This window comes from Sylvia atricapilla, chromosome 3, assembly GCF_009819655.1.
Source record: "Sylvia atricapilla isolate bSylAtr1 chromosome 3, bSylAtr1.pri, whole genome shotgun sequence".
Classification (NCBI taxonomy): domain Eukaryota; kingdom Metazoa; phylum Chordata; class Aves; order Passeriformes; family Sylviidae; genus Sylvia; species Sylvia atricapilla.
Window position 1 is genome coordinate 28,417,458 of NC_089142.1, and position 20,595 is coordinate 28,438,052.

General features: G+C 35.2%; 1 protein-coding gene across 1 annotated transcript in view; it reads left to right on the top strand.

Annotated features, from left to right (window-relative positions):
- The window catches only part of ADGRB3 (adhesion G protein-coupled receptor B3), a 446,784-nt gene that overhangs the window by 222,536 nt on the left and 203,653 nt on the right, over positions 1-20,595 (top strand). The window contains exons 11-12 of the mRNA XM_066314980.1: positions 1,977-2,045; positions 6,325-6,433. Of these exons, the coding sequence (XP_066171077.1) occupies positions 1,977-2,045; positions 6,325-6,433 (178 nt within the window). The remainder of the gene's footprint in view (positions 1-1,976; positions 2,046-6,324; positions 6,434-20,595) is intronic.

Here is a 20,595-nt window from a genome sequence, read left to right on the forward strand (position 1 = left end):
TACAATGCCCTCCAGTAAACGCGATTATAGTGCCATGAAACTGGCATGCTTTGACCAATATAGTTTATTTTACTTGGGGGACCAGCAAAGATGTGCATTTTTCATAGCTGAAGTTGCATTTACAGAATACTGATTTGCCAACCTAGTTAAACTGGCAAATTCTTTGTAACAAATACCAAATGTAATGCCTTGCTTTCTGCTTTATTTTTCTATGGAATGTCTGAAAGGGATTAAATATATTCCAGGTATATAAGCAGTATGTAACTATATCTACTCGTCTTACTTTCAACTTGACTAAACATTCTTTAGTATTGCTGCAAATTGGATCAAACCATGAAAACATATTTCTTTTATTTTGTTTCATTAATTTCCATCTTGTCCAAGTCTTTACTTACAATTTTTACAGAGCTTCTTGAGCCATTTTGTTTCTTTTCATTAAGTTTGTTCTGTTACTGAAGCTTATGGATATTTTGAGGTGATCTCAGTGAGAAAAGAGTTGTAGCCTCATCAATGAACAGGTTTATTTTGTCCAAGTTTAGCAAAATGTCAGTCACTTCTAGAGTAAATTTGGTCAAGTTAAAGAAATTTTTTATCCGTGTGAATTATTTAGTTAACATAGTTAACTTCCTAATGATAGGGCAAAGATAGATCCTATTGCTTGTCAAGTGCTTAGTGTTGCAACCAGGTTAGACTGGTATAATGTTATGTTAAAAAAATAGTTTTCACAAGTTTTCTTCAACTTAGCGTTCCTAAAATGTTTTACCTATATAGTTGCAAAAGACCTAAAATGTCTGTGCTTAATTTTGAAATTAATATCTTTTCAAGAATAACCACTGTAGACTAGTGGAAGTTTTTCCTTTCTAATTTCAATCATTGTGCAGTTAAATCCTTGATACTTTCATTAATAGTGAATTAAAGTTGCTTCTTAATTAAACCTTGTTTAAGTCCTGTTTATACCCAAAAATGGCTAAAAAGTGAGCACAGGTTATGGTAATGACCAGTAATGACCAGTAATCTGAGTTCCAGCAGGGTCACATGGTTGGTATTCCAGTTAAAGATTTTTAAAAATTGTGGGAAACCTAATTCTACTGTTCAGCTAAGGTTACTGGAAACTACATGCATCTTTTATGAAGGAACAGATAAATTATAATTGGCAGGCTGTAGACAAAATTGACATTCTGCACAAAATGTGATACAGAGATCAGAATGGACTGTGCAAATTCTTAGCTTTTAAGGATGAAGTTGAGAATACAAATTGCTAGAGAGAGCAGACAAAATTAGAAAGGAAATTTCTCCACAAACATTTGGAGAAAATTGATTTTTAAATGTATGACTTGTATCTAACTGTCCTGCCTTTTTTTTTTTTTCTCTTAAATGAATAGGAGAGTCAGAAAAAGAAATTAACAGCTTAAGGCCAAAGAAACAGAAACTGCTTATTCCTTTTATGTTGAAATTCATAAAAGGATAGAGGCAAGTGTGACTTACAAAAGTAAGAAGCATCTGATTTGAAACAGTATTGACCATTGAAATGTAATTTACTGCCCTATGTGTGGTTATTTGAGATATTTTTCTCATTTGAATAGAAACTAATGACCCAAGACTGGTGCTTTCTTAAATGTACTTTGGTTTTTTGCAATATCTATAGTTGTCTTGTTTCTGGAATGAGAACAATTTACGAATAGAATGCCATCACACTTAGAAGTTTAGCAAGTTTAAAATGGTTCTTTGTTTCATACAAAGTGGAACTATGGAACCTGATTACATACGGAAAAATTAAAAATTTACTATAAAATATGGGCCTTCTTATCAGTCTAATGTATTATTTTGCTACGTCATCTCTTCCACTGACAGAAAATATACCTGCAGAACTGCATCTGTAATACTGAAAAGAAAGCTTTCTTAATGTCAGATTAAGGATGTGGTAGTTCATATCTTTGAAATCATTTTACTTAGTGTTTTATTTATTGATTTTTCAGAACTTCTTTCAAATCATTAGTAATCTCTTAGATGAAGAAAACAAAGAGAAATGGGAAGATGCACAACAGGTAAGGTTTGACAAAATTTAATATATGGTTTCAGAAATCAGGTTAAAGATGCACCCTGCTGTAGTTGAAAGGAAATACTAAATGAGAGAATATTTGGGGGAAAAGAATGATCTTATTCAAAAAGGAGCAATTCCAGGACCCACCAGCTAATACTTTACATGGAAATTATATTTAGAATGTAAGTTGCTTCTCTTAATAAAAATGTAGATTGTTCACTATGTCTTTTTCTTTGGACATTGTAATGAAGTACATACAAAAGCTGAAAAATGCTACTGAGGGCTAGCTGCAACGCTGCTCTTGTTAAACACAATACATCAGACCTCACCAAAGACCTCATACAGCACCCCTAAACAACTTAGAGAAATGCAAACAGTAGACCTTTCTATAAGGTTATATTTAGAAGAACAGTTGTGCTTCTCAGGACTGACAAATTGACACATTTCTGGACTAGGATATGATGATAACACTTTAAAAAATAGAAAGGGCCAGCAAAGATAATGAATGTATGATAAAAGAGTTTAAAATTCAAATAAACATTTTTTTTCCTTGGGTACAAGAATTTTCTACATGTTTATACCAAGAAGTTACTGGACAATGTTAAGTTTTGTGTTCATAAACATGACCATAATACCATCAAATTTTTTCAGGTACAAATAACACTGACAATGGGGATGAATATAATTATGTAAAGAGGAAAATTTCTGGGGAAGCTGAAAGGCAGGGAAACATTTCTTTATAAAGAATGATTAAACAATTAAACAAAGCAAGATATTTCAGTATGGGAAAGAGTCAAGTGTACTTATTTGCAATAGAGGCTTTTAAAATCAGGAGTGGTTTGGAGAATGTGCTGCAGGAATGCTTAATCTACTCACTTGTGCTTCTTGTAAAGTTACTAAAGAACATCAAATAGTGGCAGATTCAGAATGAATACAGGAGATACTTATTCTGTAGAAGCCTACCTTGCAGAACTTCTTGGAACTGAAAAGACACAAGTTAAAAAAGGTAAATAGGCAAATACTTAAAAGAAAAACCATGGTTTTGCTTGAGGCAGTCTTTTGGCAAAAAAACCCCCTTGGCTTAAAGGTCTTTGAAGCTATTTACCCTTAGTTCTGTAAGTTCATGTTTATGATATCACTAAGAAAGGGAAGATCAGGACTTTTCACTACTAATTCAAACCTTGCAGTAGGGACATGACACTGCAGCTGACCCAGTACAATTCATCTGGGAATCATATTTTTTTCTTTTGCTGATTTTCTGTTCCACTCTCTAACAGCCAGATACAAAAATAGACAACGCGTGTCATTTTTTGCAGTGGTGATGGATGGAAGCAGCAAAATCACATACATATGGACGGTTTCCATAAATAACACCAAGATAAGGAAACCAATTATTAAGCAATTATTTTGGCCACACTAATAAACAGACATGATACTACTCCTATCTTATTGATCTTGTCTTCTGCCTCCATCTTGTCTGCTTACCCATGCCATGTCAGCCATCTGACCCCAGACATTTGAGGATGACAGCACCCAAGAGGGAATTCTGAGAATGTGGAGACAGAGGCAACAGTAAATCTCCAGTTCCCTCTTTTCATTGCTGGTTGTAGAAGAGTTGTGTTGAAAAACAGAGAAGGAGCAAATTATTTCTACTTTTCCATAGCTCCTTCTCCCTACCTGGTAAATCATTGTTTTACTAGGTACAGCAGAAGCCCAAAAGACACAAGATGAGCTGAACACAGGAGTAGTAGGGCCGTAGGTTCCTGGTTTCAAAGCTAGTGGATTCACTAAATCTTAGGCCACTGAGATATGACCCCCCAAGAAACCAATGCCACTGGTCTTACTGCTCTTCTTATGCAGTTGCATATGTAGGCTCAAAGAAACTTTGGAAGCAAGTAACTCTTCCTAACAGCTTGGAGGAGTGGGCAGGCACTAGTGAATAAATGTGATTCTGTTTCTGGTTCAGCCACTCAGTTTAATTTTCTGTAATAAAACATTTCAAACCTAGATGCAGTCTAACCAACCTTTTCGCCACCTTGCATAGTTTTCTTCTTCAACTCCACGGCTACTGCTAACATAGATCTCTTAGCCTTTTTTCTAGATTCTTTGCTGGAAAGAAAATCTTACTGTCAGCATATTGTTGACTTTCAATCAAGTACACAGCTGCAATGCCTCAGCACATCTGTTTTTCTAGCTGAAATTCCAACAGTTGATAACCATTAATTACAGGTTATATAGCATTCAGATAAGCAGCACTCACTTTAATACTTGCCTTTTTAAGAGCTGATGTAAAGCACTGCACACAGGAAGCCATTTTAATCCACAATGTGTAAGTTTATACCGGAGTTTCAAAACATGGGAGCTATTCTGCATATTCTTCATCAAGACCTGCTGGCATCCTATTGATTAACCAGTACTTCAGATACATAAAAAACACAGAGTACCCGCTCAACTGAGTGCTCAACAGTTTATTACTATACAATTTTATATGCAAGAACAAAGGATTAAAAAATCTCACTGAAATTTTTCCTTAGTTCATAGTCTGTGAGTGTGTGTGTTTTGAACAAGATGGTTGCAAAAACCACACTTACTACCTCAGTAATTCATCATTAGGGAAATCGACATTGTCTCTGTCACCTGAAGCAGCATTTGCAACCTGTTAGGATAATAATTGTCACGACAAATTCTTCTTCAAAACGGTATTACTGCACAACCATTTATAAAAAGATCCATGTAGAAAACAAAGCACCTTGTGAAATTCTCTATCCTGAACCAAGCAACTATGGATCTAGATAGATAGAGCAGGATGAAGATGGAGTGCCACTCCTTCTGGAATTTATAGTCTCTGTAGGCTTTTTTTTTTAGAGTCTGCAATCTCAGTAGTGGAAAGAATGGGTTGAATATTGGTTATAAAGTGAAATTTGCACATTTCACTGATATAAAGAAAAAAGCACCATGAGCAGGTCATCCATTATTTTCCCATTGCAAGATACTCTATTACTGAAAATGTTCCTGTTCATAACAGGCAATAAAAACCAAGAATGATTTTTTTACATGTGTGATATGAACAGAACTTTTAGTCTTATTAATAGCTGTTATGATCTCTAATGCTATTTTGTTGATGAGTCATAATTGTTAAATATTAAAGAAAATGTTTTTTGTTAGTAGCTTACAGCTTCGCAAATAAATTATATTTCTTGGAAATGTGTTTTTATCATTTTAAAAGCCAATTTGAGCGGCTACATTAGCAATGCCAAGGCTACTGCAATTTATTTTAGTTTACTCTGCCCAGTTCTGGGCTCCTCTGTACAAGACACAAAGTAATGGAATAAGCCCAGAAAAATACCATGAAGTTGTTTAGGGGATTAGAGCATTAGATATGCAAGGATAGGCTGAAATAGCTGACACTATTTTACTAGGAAACATGACAATACTAAAAGTTCCTGAAAGGGAAAAAGAGTAAAGAAGACTGAGCCAAGTCTCAATGGTATCCATTGCCAGAATAAAAAACAATCAAAATTGTTTTAATTTTAATTTGGGGCAAAAATTAAAATATAGACATTCCATTCATGTATAAGAAACACTGTTTGGCAGTGGGAGTGATTGAATGCTAGAATACATTGCACAGACAAGCTCTGGGGTCATCTTCTTGGGAGACATTCAGAATCCAACTGGATGGGTTCCTGAGCAACTTTCTTGAGCTGATCTTGCTTTGGACAGAGGGTTGAACTAGATGATTTCCACTGGCCACTTCTAACCTCCCATACTCTATGATTCTACTATTCCATATCAGCAACAAAAATTGTACTACATGTTGTTTGCATGTTGATTAATGCAACAAAGGTTATCATACTGGCATGGCCACAATAAGATTTGCATTACTGTTTGTGTTAGTACTTCTGAAGCTACTGAAGTTATCTTCAGAGGAAGGAAGAATATTTTAATTAGAGTTATTCTGTAATATGAAATTCTTTAACCATTTGTGAAAGTAATGGCCGCTAAGTTTTTGATAAGTGTAGTGACTTAGCGGAAACATTTTCCACAGTTCCAGTGCAGAGTTGATTTCACATAACCTTATGGGAAGTGGTGTCTCTTTATATGAGGGTTTAATAACAAAATGGTTATTTTAGAGTAACAGAAAGTGTGTAATATTGAAACACTGGAAGAGCTGTTTGACCATTATTTCTCAATTTGCTTTTGATGGCATTTGGATTTTATTTGAATTTGCAGCTGTAGACATTTTGATATTATAGTAAATGTCATGTCTGACCTTCCTTTCTTAGATCTATCCAGGATCAGTGGAGTTAATGCAGGTGATTGAAGATTTTATACACATTGTTGGAATGGGAATGATGGACTTTCAGAATTCATACCTAATGACTGGAAATGTAGGTAAGAAATAGAAATTTCTTCTATCAAATTTATGACATATTGAAAATCAGAAGTTCCAAGTATGTACTAAAGAGTTGCAGTTTCTATCACAATCCAGATTGGGCTGTTCCTCCTCCTCCAGATTATCTGTTGCTCTGTTATCCCCTCTTTGTCTTAGCACATGCAGAATGGCTTGCATGTTGGATTTCTTCATAGTCATATCTCAAGATCTAAATGTAAAGTTTAGAATTAAAATTAAGAAAATACCAGAATTCTATGAACTGTAGGTATGTATTAGAGTGTTTCCAGGATACATAGTATTTCAAATGCTAATTTATAAAATTGTGCTAATTAAGATAATGTTCATATACTTAATAGCTTGGGAAGTGTTTATTTTGTTGACATTGTCTTTTAATATTCCGTTCTCCCAAGGAACAGTCATTACACATGTTATGGTGTGATAATAATCAGCATAGATAAATGATAATTTTGAAAAATATACATCAGTTGCCAAAATAATTAAAGCATAGAATTTCTTACATTAGTTTTTTGTGTGTACCAGTTTAAAAATTTTATTCATATTTATTTTTTAAACTTTGTTTTTTCTACTGGAGAGTTGCAAGATAATAGTCATATAACAACAAACATCGAATATAAAAATGCCTGGCAACTCAATTATAGTTATTAATAGTCATAAATGAGCTGTAGTATGAAAGCATTTTTTTAAAAATTGAACTGAAAAAATTAGTTTTAAAAGCCATTGTCTAATAGGTTTGTCTTTGTTAAGTACCTTTGTTATTCAATAAACTTGCTATAGCTGCATTTTTTTGTACCAGGAAAGTATTAGAGAGTTGTATGTAAGCAATAAATCCAAAATATATGTTTGATAGTAAAACTTCTGGTGTCAATACATTTTTTCAGATTTCAAATTAACATCTTACTGCATATGTATGTTAGTCAGTTCTTCAGCAAGTCATTTGAGTGAGTAAGAAAATAGGGTCATTTTGAAATTAGTTGGTGGAACAAAGCAGGGAAAATGTTGGATTGTTTATACTGAATATTTAGCTTGCTGCTCTACAATAATAAATATTTATTATTGTTCTCCAATTCTTATTACAAAGTGACAGGATTGTAAACAAAAGTCCCTATAAGGCACAACCTTGTACAGGAGACATGTCAAAGAACTCCCCAAAAAGAACTCTGGCAGTCTTAAGATGTTTAAAACATTGCAGTAGGGTTTTAACAAGTGATTTATTATTTTTGTAGTACTACTGTTTGCCCTGTAATACCACTTAAAACTTCTTCCAGTTGTCAATCCTTCATTATGCTAGTCCCTGCACAAATTTATAAAGGAAAGTATCTTTTCTGAACTGTTTCTTCTAAGACATTTTTTCTGACAAAATAAAAAGATGAGCTTATATAAAGAGCACAGTCCGTGCTGCTTGGCACATTGTAGTACGTTCTAATATGTTTGTCCTCTGAAAAATGTGGAAAAAAAGTCAAACAGAAAAATGCATTCTAATTAAGAAGGTGCATTCAAATAATCTGTGTGTCTACATATTCATGGCTTCACATGGGAAACAGTAACAATATTCCAACTGAATCAGTAACTCTGCTGTGCACTGGCTGGTTTAGATAACTGCAGAATCTTTACAGTCTTTCTTTTGATTATCTTCCTCTTCCCACATATAAGATATTTTTAGGAGCTCAGGAGGTCTGTTCTTAACTATAAAACCATCAAAGGAATAGAAAAAAACTGAGAAATGAATGATGAAAATTAAAAATGAATTTATAGGTTTAATCTAACTACCTAACTCTGTGCCTTGATATATTGGCATGAGTTAATCCTCCCTATGCTCGGTCAGCCATCAAAAAAGGACAGGGTCACTGCAGTGCAAATCATTGATCAGAGTACTTGAGCTCAGGTGATGTGCTGAGATAGGGACAGAAGGCTGTTATCAGTGAGGAGTAATTTCTTATTTTCACTAACAAAAAAGAAATGTATCTGGAATAATTCAGTTTTAATGTAATTGTCCTCAGGGCATTGGAGTAACTGTCTGACTGCCTATGAACTTGGGTTTTAGGGAATATTTAGGTTGATCTCAACTGAAAAGAATCCTCTATGCAGTTTTTGACTGGTCAGCAATAATTATTCTATACCAACGAGAGTCTATAAATATGTGAAGTCTTATCTATAACAAAATTCTTTTAAGCCGACAAACACATTCAACGCAGGAAGCAGATACAGTGCATAAGTGAGACCCAAATTTTACCTATATTCATCTTTTGACAGAAAAATCCAATAGTTCATAGAACGAAATCAATGAATGGTTTGGGTTAGAAGATACATTTTCAACTCACTCTTAACTCAGAGCCCCATCCCATCTGACCCTGAATGTTACCAGGGATAGAGTCTCTTCTACTACCTCTCTGGGAAACCTGTTCCAGTGTTTACCCACCCTTATTGTAAAGAACCTTTTCCTTATATCTAAATTTATCCTGTTTAGGTTAGAACCATCACCCATTGTCCTACTGCAACAGCCCATGCTAAAAAAATCTTTGTTCATCTTTCTTATAGGCCCCCTTTAGATAGTGAAAGGCTGCAGTAAGATTTACCTGAAGCCCTCACTTCTACAGGCTAAAGAACCCCAACTCCCTCAGCCTGTCTTCCTAGCTACGGTGCTCCAGCCCCCTGATCATTTTTCTGACCCTCATCTGGACCCACTCAAACAGATTCATGTCCTTCCTGAGGTGGGGACCCCAGAGCTAGATGCAGCACTGCAGGTGGGGTCTCACCATAGTCAAGGGGCAGGATCACCTCCCTCACCTTGCTGGCTGGCCCCGCTGCTTTTGATGCAATCAGGACATAAATGGCTTTCTGGGCTGCAAGCACACATAGCCACCTCAGGTCTAGCTTTTGATCCCCCAGTATGCCCAAGTCCTTCTCCTCAGGGCTGCTCTCAATCAGTTCATCCCCTCAGTCTGTGTTGATGCCAGGGGCTGGGTGGCAGCAACCCAGGTGCAGCACATTGCACTTGGACTAGTTGAACCTCTTGAGGTTCTCATTCTTGAGCTTTTCCCAGCCCCTCTGAATGGCATCCTGTCATTCATGTGTGTCAACCACACCACAGCTCAGTGCCTTTTACGAACTTGCTGGGGATGCATTTGATACTTTTGTCATGGATGAAGGTGTTAAACAGTACTTGTCACAGCACAAACTCCTGAGAGACACCACTTGTCATCAGTGTCCATCAGGATACTGAGCCATGAACCTCTAATCTCTGGATGTGACCAACCAAACTCTAATCCATCAGAGTCCCCCTATCAAATCCTTATCTCTCCAATTTGGAGATAAGGGTGTTGTTGGGACCATGTCAAAGGCTTTGCAGAAGTCCAGAGGATATCTGTAGCTCTTCCCTTGTCCACACTGATGCAGTCACTCCATCCCAGGAGACCACTTGGTTAGGCAGGACTTGCCCAAAGTGAAGCCATGTTGCTGTTTTTAATCACCTCTCTCTTCCATTTGCCTTATAATAGTTTCTGTGAGCTTTCCAGGCACAAATGTGATGCTGACAGGGTCCTATTCAATCAATAGTTACTTACCATAAAATATTCTCACAGCATCTTCGTATACTTTAAATGCTTTTTGCTGTGTTTTCATTTTCAAATCACTTTAAAGTTCAGAAAAATTCTAAATATGAACTAAGTATGACCTATATATGAGCTATTTCTTGTCAGAGAAAAAAAAATCCAATTTTGTTGAAAATTTCACAGTAATGCAGTTAGTTCTTGGTTTCCTACTACTAATTTCAGTTTACAAGTTAATTGCTAATTGAATGACATTTCTAATTGAATAGTAGTTGATATAAAATTTGAGCACCTAATTGTGTTTCACAGATATGCTAATCCTTTGAGATTTTCCATGAAGGGGATTTTATTTTCTCTTTCTTTCAAGATACAGAAACAAGTAGTGGTGGCTTAAAAAGTTACTACACAACAGCCTTGCTACAATGACTTTCATTGCACATTCTCAATTCATGACAAATGGAAAGTGATGAAAGGTACACTGACTATACTGTAGACTATCATAAGCCATATTATAATGCATTTGAAAATAGCTAAGACCAAAAGGACAGTTCCCATGCCCCTGTTAAACTGTTCATTGTGATGGCTTTTAACACAAATTTTTCATTTCTTCTGAACAAAACTTCAAAGACTGGTTTCAAATCCAGATAACCCAATATCTTTACTTTATTGGGATATTGAGGAAGCTCAGTCAAATCAAATGCATTTCCATTAAAGCAGGGCCCATCTCCTTTTAGCTTTCCTCTTATGGATAGCGAATATACTACAAAAAACTTAACAAATGTAAAAGCAACTATTTTCTTTGTTCATGCATGGTCCAGCAGATGGTATTTGTTTTATCATTGCTCTCTGTATTATATTCCTTTAAGAAATGATTAGGTGAAATAAAAGCCTCTGATAGGAGGTAAAAGCCTACTTCCTCATTCTGCTCTTTTTTCTTCTTCTTCCACCTTCTCCTCCTCCAGACCAGCTGAGCAGGCACACGAAAATGATAGTGTGAAGAAACAGAGCTTTTTGCTATCACTCAGAGATCCTGAATTCACTGAAAGCACAGACCCACCTGCAAGGATACAACATGCAGTGGGACAAAAGCTTTTAAACCACATTACCATTTTCTGTTAACCAATAGCTTTCAGTTTTGTCTGTTTTAAAATATGAGTTCCTGATTTTAGATTAAAGAATTAACCTTGGCTTTTAATAGCATTTTGAATTTTTCTTTGAGCACTAAAGACCTGAGCAGATCATCTCAGTGCTTTGATTGATTTGAGTTCTCATCACAGTGAACCATTAAGAATTTTGAAGATATGTATAAAAAGTTGGTGAACTGCTATTATTCAACCTTTAACTTAAAAAGAAAATTTCTAACTGGAAGATTGGAGTGCCACAAGCATAGCTGTCTTTAAAGATACATGTGGAATGTGGAACTGGAAACAGAGAGTAGCATTAGGGGATTCTGTGGCAGATTCGGATTCTTTTGTAAGGGAGAATTTTTCTGGTGTTGTCAAATAAATTTCCTTAAGAGCAGCAGTTAAAAAAATGGTTAAAGGACATTCTGTTGTCAAAAATCAAGCTTACAGCTCTTAGATGATATTCATGAAGAACCAAATAATCTTGAAGAGCAACATGTTGTCAAGGATGTTATTTAGAACTGAAAGGAAAAAACAAATGAGGATTCTCAGCATGTGAAAAGCCATTTTCTGTTAATGTTCATTTTATGAATACTGATGTTTCAATGATCAGTAGTTTTATAAAATGTTCAGATATCACAAAGATACTTAGACTAGTCAAAGGCAAGAAAGATTGAAGATTTACAGGAGATACAGCAAAATGAAAAGGAGAGGATATACAGTGGCAGATTAAATTCAGTTTTGACAGAGCATTTAAGAGGTAATGGATCAAGCCATTCAGAGAAAATAACAGCATTAGTGTGCAAAACTAGCAGTCTAGAGAAAATACAGATTTTAAAAAATATTTCTGTATCTATCACTTGCAATAATTTTCAGTTGAGATTATATGGCTTGGATTCATTTTACTTACTCTAAGCGTCACAAAATTTTCCAAAGCCACCCTAAAGCCTCCTTTAAAGTCAAGGGACAGTACTGCTCAGGAGAGCAACTCATATCATCTCAGACATCTAAAATAAGGGCGTGGCTGGAAGAACTTCTAGCCTTATGGAAGTTCTACCACTGGGTGTAAAGGCAGCCTAGTGACTACCACTAGCTTATGTTCCAATGATTGATGTTATCTAAAGCAAAGAGGAAGATTTTTTTGTGAGTCAGTAAAACCTGTGAACACAGAGAGTTTCAGAGCTGAATGATCAAAAAAAACCAGAACAAAACAATAAAGAATAAATAAAGAATAATAATCAAAAATCGGATTGAGAGTTGGAATTATTAGAACAGGTATTTGAGAACAGATTGTTAAAAAGATCTGCATGTACACAACTGATAAGTGAATACAAAGTGAAACTAGGCCGACATCTGTGTTAAATCTTGCTCACAGGAAAAAATGAAGACTCCTAACTCGATTGTAGCACACTTAATTCTGAATAAGCATGAGGCCAAGGTCCTAAAAGGAACAAAATAAAACAAGTAGATTTATGTCTACATCGCAAATTCAGCTAGCTATAATATGAAAAACTGAAGAGGTGTAAACCATATTTCCATGCATAAATCAACTTTTAACTAACAATCTGTTATCTCTCAACTTAAAAATGGCTGCTGTGACACTGGTACTCTGATGAGTAATCTGATTTAGTATAGTTATTATCATTTCATTTAAAACTTGAAACTGAGCTGCTTACATAAGTTTTATAAACATTGGCAGGAAACATAGTCTGATTTCTGCCTTCACAGACAGTCTATGGTTCCATATGGCAGAAAATGTAAAAGTTTTTGTTTTGAAAGTGTCCATTGTCTCCTCTCTTTGCATAATTTATTGTTGCAGCTTCCATCTCCCATCTCCCATTCCATGCTTATGTCTGTGAAATTTTAGAAAAACACTAAATAATCTGCAGGCATATGGAGTGTATCTTAAAATTTTCCAGTTATAACTAGAGACACTTAAGAAATGTTTGTGACCAAGGGAGCTTTTGGAAAATGTACCTACTTTAGCTATAAGACATGAGCAATGGTACACATGCTGGGCTTTGGGAATGCTAGAAAATAAGCAAGCTGGATTCCTGTCTGTTGGGGGTTCATTCACCTTATCCCAGGGTAAGACTTTAACATATTGTAAACTGTAAATCCTGTTTATACTTTTTAGATACTTCTTCACATTATATGGTTTGTTTACTTATCTGAATGGCATCTGCCTTAGTCCTCTTATCATTTTTGTATTAGAATTAGTGATGTGTGTCTCCAATGCAGCACTCAAGATCCTCTGACTCAGATAGCACAAATGTGATACTGGCCTAAAACATACCAAGAGACTGAACTTATTTAAAATTTTGAAAGGAAACAGAAAAAAAAGGCAGAGACTTGATATTAACTTGTACAAAGGTATAAAGAAAATGTCTAAAATTTTCAGCCAGGAAACAAGTATTTCAATAAACTTATACACAGATACTCAGAATTCATTTGTAATTAAATTACTTCTTGTTCTGGGTCTGTGTAGTGCTAAAGCACTGTGTGGGTTTTAAAGCAGTATTTATAGTTAATAAAAGTTCAGCTGCAAATATTTCGACATTTTATCCTAATAGAAAAAAATTGCACCTACCAGACAAATAAGAATTCAGATCCTGTTGAGTGGTCCCAAAAAGCCATTCAGATTTCTCTCCTGTTTCCATCAAGTTATCCCAGAGTACCACATGTTTTCACAAAGGAAAATTTCACCTTTAAGCAACTGTGTGCATTGTATTTTCTACTTTAAGAAGGTAAACAGGAATCACTCCTTGTAGTGTGTTGTACTTCATATGTAAATACCTCTATAATCATTAATATACTTATGGGTGGGTTTTTTGTCAGGAACCAATTCTCACAAGGAAAAAATAAAGTGAAACTTGCATGATTTTGCAATGAAATACATTCCTAATAGATATAAAAAACACAAGTCCTCTTTAAATCATGTAATATTTATATTCTCTTTTGAATAACAAACTACATACCAAAGTAATCAACGATTAGGTAAAAAAATTCTTATGTTTTATTACATAATTTTTCTACATAGACTTTTACCTGTTTCCATTTCATCTCAAAACAGCGCAAAAGAGCCAGTCATCTTCCCATTTCAGGCTAGGGTCTGGCTTTTATGACTGTGCTTATAAACATGAATCAAAAAGGACAAAATGCAGGTTTCTGAATTGTCCTACACCTGTCCACACTTTTTAATTTGTGAAACCTACCCAAACATTGTCAAGGAATCATTTAGGGAATAGGACAGGTGAGAAAAGAGTCCTCATAGGCAGAATTAATGCTTTTCTCCCTGTCCTGTGGAGCACAGTTGGTCACACTCTTGTTCTTGGATTGCAAACATGATAGTCAGAGAAGTTCTAAGTTCTGTCTTCTGCCACATATTCTTTTCATTCATGACTTAGGCTTCTGGTTCTCAATCTCTTTGTTTCACACTTGGATGTAGCCCATCAATCTTTCCTGCTCCAAGCCTCTATGCTGTTGGTTGAGCAGATGCTCTGCTTATGTGAAAGGGAAAACCTATCACTTTTTTTTTTTTCAGTTCTCAAAAAATCATTCAGATCTTGAGATTTACACACTGCCAGCATCACTTTCCTGTTTCTGTATTTTTTACTTGCTCAAACCAAATGTAATAATCCATAGCTAAAGGCTTCCAGAAGAGAAAAAATAGATAAAAGGATAGGGAAACTACAGAGAAAGGTCAATTGCAATTTTTTTATACTCTTAGATACTTCTGCTCTATATATATTCATATCATTTCCTTTGCAGCAGTCTCAGCAATTCCTTGATCGGATCAATATGTTGGCTTTCATAAGACTCATGCTTTCTCTGCTGATTAAAGGGGAAAGACTTCATGCACACTTTGAAGGTCTAGCTCATTGCAGCATCTGACTTAATGCCTGAAGTAATGCTCAAGAGCTCGTACTTCTTTTTCTGTATAATATAAGCTTATTAAATGATTCACATTCCCTGAAAACTTGCTGTGAACAGTGCATAAAATAGTAGATTGTTTTCTTTCTTTTCTAAACCTGCATACTCAATGATCCTGAGAAAATACAACTCTCCATTACTTAAGATTGAAAATTCCAAATATCAAGGGAATATCTATATGAATCTCTATCAAACAGTCTTCACAAATGTGGATAAAAACCTAACTCGATTCCCTAGCTACACTCTTAGTAATAGTTGTAATTCCATAGGTAGTTTTGTATATACAGTTTATTAAGTAACCTTAAAGATAAAGCTAAATAAATTAACCATGCAGTATTTTTAAATGAGTGCTATAGGAAACTAGAATAATTGAAAGTGTTTCCCTTCTCTACCTTATATTAAGTGGAGTAAAATATTCTAAATAAATGGAAGCTATAAAAAATGTCGACATACAGGCTCTTGTCTCATTAAAAAAAATGCCTCCAACTGAAACAGAAAGTAGTATCTACAGCCCATTTGTGGAAGTTCCTTTTTTATGTTTCTCATACCGTTGTATCATTTCTGAATTTCTACCTCTGTAAACACCTGTCTGAGACATTCTGTTTCTTCAAATGAGCAATTAAAAGCTGTTGTTTTCTAAAGGAATCAATTTGCATGACAGGCCACTTTTAAACAGGTACATTTAACTATTGACATGAGAAATTAAATCCGACCTTATTCACTCCTTTGCCTCAGACAGGTGAACCTTTAGATGACTTCCAACAATTTCCAGGTAGAATGAGGCTTAAGGGGATGGAAATTAAGCATCCATGGTGGTAGTTTGACATTAATGCAGTAATGGGAGAGTTTGTTTCATAGTAAGGTAGTGCCAAGTGGCAACAATCATTTTCAGTGAAGTGTAATGTCAAGATATTCCAGACAACACAGTCCTTCCTTAAACAGGAGTACCACAGTGCAATAGTAAGATGCATAGTAAGATGCAATTCTGCACAGTTTGATGACTCATTCTAGGATTTTTTGACCCTGAAAGAGTTACCACAAGAGTGTCCAGCCATCATGTGGTAGTACATCAGATACAGATGGTGTGGCTAAGTCCTGCAAATAGCTGAGTTCAGCCCCAGTTTTAATGATTTCTACAGCATTTTGTTACTCATTCATTACTGAAAATGAAAGAAGGAAAATTAAATAGAATCAAAGTAAACCCCCCAAAATTATAAGCCAGTTAAAATAGGAATAAAACCAGCTATTAGCTGTGCCTAATACTTGCTCTGTATCAGAAACAGGCCTACTACCCAAAACTCCATTGTGAATATGGCGTGAACATGGTTTAATACCAAGGTAATGATATGGCATACTGCCAAAGTTCTTTTTTATTTCCCGAACTTTCAAGGGTGAGGAAAGGAAAAACAAGAAAAAAACAAAAAAAAGCCCAAACAAATAAACAATTAAACTACAACCCCCCCCCCCCCCCCCAAAAACATTAGTAAAACCCTCCAATAGAAACAGCAGCAACAAAAAAAATCTGAAGAAGCTAAAAAAACCAACCAACCAATCAGCAATCAAGCGATAAAGCAAACAGAAAAGGAGGGGAAAAATTTTCATTCACAATATTAGGCAAATCAATCTGCTGTATTGAAAAAATACCATTTCCTTGGTGACGACTGTAAATTTTAATTCCAAATAGTGGTAAAGAGCTTCCTATTTCAAACTGCATATCCTGAAAGTAGCATAACAACTGAGGTAACAAACTGGATAGAAATATTTCATTTTTCAAGTCAGTTTAATGAGGGTTTTAGTGCACTAATAATATCAGAGAGAAGTGTTTGTATGGTAATAATTATTTTGGCAGTGAGATTGTGAGATACTGAGGTCAAGCTTCAAAGTCATGTAAACATAGCCAGATATAATTCTGAGTAATCGTGTTCCTGTAAGTGTAATTTTTTATTTCTTTTTTTTAATATGGAGAGTTGGAGTTCAGTATATAGACCTAAGATACTGCATATATCTCAGCCATTCTGTTAAGGTCAGACTGTATAATGCCAACAGAGCTGAGTGTCAGTAAGATCAGTTCAAAGCATCCCAAAGGGCCCATGGACTGCGTGGGCTAAAGTCATGAACGGGGCCTGAAAGTTCTAATGTATATTTTGTGCCTTGTGATTTCTGAACCTGTAAGTTCATCTATTTTGCTGTGTAAGTTTTTTCTTTCCCTTGACTTCAGGTATGAGTTTTAGGATCCCATTTGTTTCTCTCTCTGAAGGCAGAGATAAAGAATCTTTGATAAGATTTGTGATAAAAATCAGAGATTTGTTCTGCTACACATGAATATAACTTCTATGTTTTGAGTTTTTTCCATGCTCTAAGTCTCCATTATGGTGGGAAGGAGACAGAGAAAGAACTTTCCCTCACTCAAAATACGTGGTACAGCTCTGTGGCCAGCAGTGTTTGAATGGCACTAGATGCATGCACAAATACTTAAACCATCTGCAGTGGTGCCAAATAGCTTGACATTGCTGTGATTGTTTTTCTTTTTTTGTTTAAACAAACAGTTTCTACAATAATGGAGACATGCAATCAGCCCTAGGCAGCATAATTCTGTAAATCTTCTATTAATATAGATTGGGAAATGGTCTTCTAGAAGAGATATATTATCTCATTGCTTGAATGATTTTTCATATAGTCCATGGTTCTATGCTTATGCTGTTTTTAATGACTATTACTTTGTGGATTTTTTTTTTCTAACATATAAGATGTTCCACTTAGGTCACCAGTTACTTTAATTAATAGCAGGGTTAGCTATATGCTGGGTTTTGTAACACATTGCTAGTAAAATCTTATGGCCTCGTGCTGTCTTTTTTTACTCAGTAGTCAAGTATTTTGAAATGAGATCGATTTCAAGAGGACCTATGGGAAAATAGTATATTGGTACAGTGACTTCTCCAGAAAATCCTGTCTGGGGTCCTGTTGTAGAGGAGCATAACTAGGATGTGAGCTGATACCAAAGGCAAATACTTGGAAACCCATCCATATGTGTATCAATTGTGCCCCTTGGTGAAACATATTTCTTCTCAATATTGGCACCAAAATCTCATTTCAAATAAAGCAGAGGAATGAAAAGAGACTGGCCTGCCCAAGGGGAAGAAACTGTGGGACAGTCATCAGGATGATTGGATCTTCAGGGATTGGCAGGCAGGCAGGCTGCTGTATCTGCTCACACAAGACTTCTCCTGTTTGTGAGAGAAACATATATCAAAAATACAGCAAGCTTATCCCCTCCTTTCTCATTTTAACCTCAAGGGAATGGAATATGTTCATAAAGATTAAAGGGAATGTCTCGTTTTTCCATTAGGAATCTTAGATTGTTCATTGCAGAAGCATAGAATGAATGTTTTTAATGCTCATTTAGCTTTGAAAATTGCATCACTATCTAGGCAATGAAAAATAATGGTCTCCATTCACAATCAACAATGCACAAAGAATAATTAATTTCTGCAAAATGAATGCCATTTAACTTCGTCAAATTGAACTTATACCTGTTTCTTGGATGAATAGCTCCACTACTGGAAGACATGGCTGGTGATTTTATACTGCATCATCTGTTTTACATTTGTGGCTGTACTTAGAAATAATTTTTGGAAGTTAAAATTATACATACCCAAAACTCCCATAAAGCTAAGTCATAGAGACTGCACATCAATAGGGCAAGACATTCAAATATGAGACTACTTCTACATATTAGAAATGGTATTCAGCAGCGAAGCTCAGAAGATTTTGAAGTGTTTATGTATATACTGTTTTTAATTTTGTTTGACAAGATATTAGATGTAGTGTGCTGAGTATATATGTGTTGGTTCTTTGAATGTACTTAATGCATTTAAGAATTTTGTTTCAAAGATGTGAAAATGGGTAGGCAAGTAAACGTGTAGGAATTTGGTAATTCTTGTTTCTTGTAGGTATTTGTTAGAATATTTGCTTCTATTCATAATTTTGTTACTCTTTACATTCTCTAACAGAATATTTACTCATGAGCTTTTTAATACATGGTTTGACAGAGTCTCTGTCTAAAGAGCTACATGCACATTTTCAATGGCTTTTTTTCCCTATAGATATAATTTGTATTGATACCACTAGCTGCCATACCCAAATTTTTACTTGTCACTCAGCATTAATCTGCACTGTTGGTGGTTTTAAAAATGTTTAAAGTCTTTTTTAGCTATCCCTGGTCATGAAATGAGATTGTTTATCTTGCACCTTTTTTAAAATTTTTTTTCTTTTATTTAGTGCTTCATGGAAATATAGCTGGAACTTCCTCTAAAAAATCTTAAACAAAGTTATGTTACCTCACAGCTGTGTAAGACAATTATCACAGGCTGTCTGACAAGCTAGAAATCATTAAATTACCAAAATATTATTTTGTTTCTTCTCAGCATTTGAACATCTTAGTGGTACAGAACATTACGATTTGGTATTTATATTGTTATCTTAATCTTTCATGTTGAAATAGTTTCATTTAGTAGAAGTATATAGATGGGTAAGATTTCTTTTTTCATTCAGGCCTATTTTATCATATATTGAAGTTTGGACTAAAGGAGAAAATTATTCTGTAGTTGCTAGCTAGTATTTTCCCAGGAATAAGAAAAACAAAGTCAAGTTACTATTCAAGTGAGGTCTCTTTGTTCTCCGTGTAATCATTTGGACCCATGCTGAATTGATCTGTTGCAGAAAAAGCTAAAAGTGAAAGAAGGTATAATATTTCATATTCCATAAACATAACCTAGATATAGTACATCATCATTAAAATGCCCAAGGATTTGCTTATTAAAACATACTCACAGATTTTATTTAAAGGCTTCCAGTCCCCTCTTATCCTATCTTGTGTATAATTCAAAATATTTTATACTTCTGTTGAATAATAAAACTTGTTTATTCCTATTAATGTGCTTAAATGAGCTGTTTCACTTTATTGATTTTACTTCTTTTGTCACTTCTACTAAATTGTCATCAGCTCTATTTTTAATGTGTATAGAACCGTAGAAATGTTGATGCTGGAAAAAACCTGTGAGATCATTGAGTCCAGCCATTAAAATAACATCACCTGTTCACCACTAAACAATGTGTGTAAGTGCCGTGTCTAGGCATCCTTAAATAACTCCAGGGATAGAGACTCCACCACTTCCCTGGGTAGAAGGTTCCAGTGCTTCAGAACACTTTCATTCTTTTTTTTTCCTAATATCTAACCTAAATTTCCCCTACATAACTTGAGGCCATCTCCTCTTGTTTTTTAACTTGTTACTTAAGAGATTGGATAATGACCCCCACCTGGCTACAGCCTCTGTTTAGGCAGTTATAAGGAGTGATAAGGTCTCCAACTCAAGTCTCCTTTTCTCCAGCTAAACACCCTCAGCTACTTCTCATGAGCAGTGTCCTCCAGACCCTTTCCCCAGCTCAAATGTCGTTCTCTGGACTTGCTGCAGCACCTCAGTGTTCCTCCTGCAGTGAGGGGCCCAGAATTGAACACAGCACTCGAGGTGCGTCCCCACA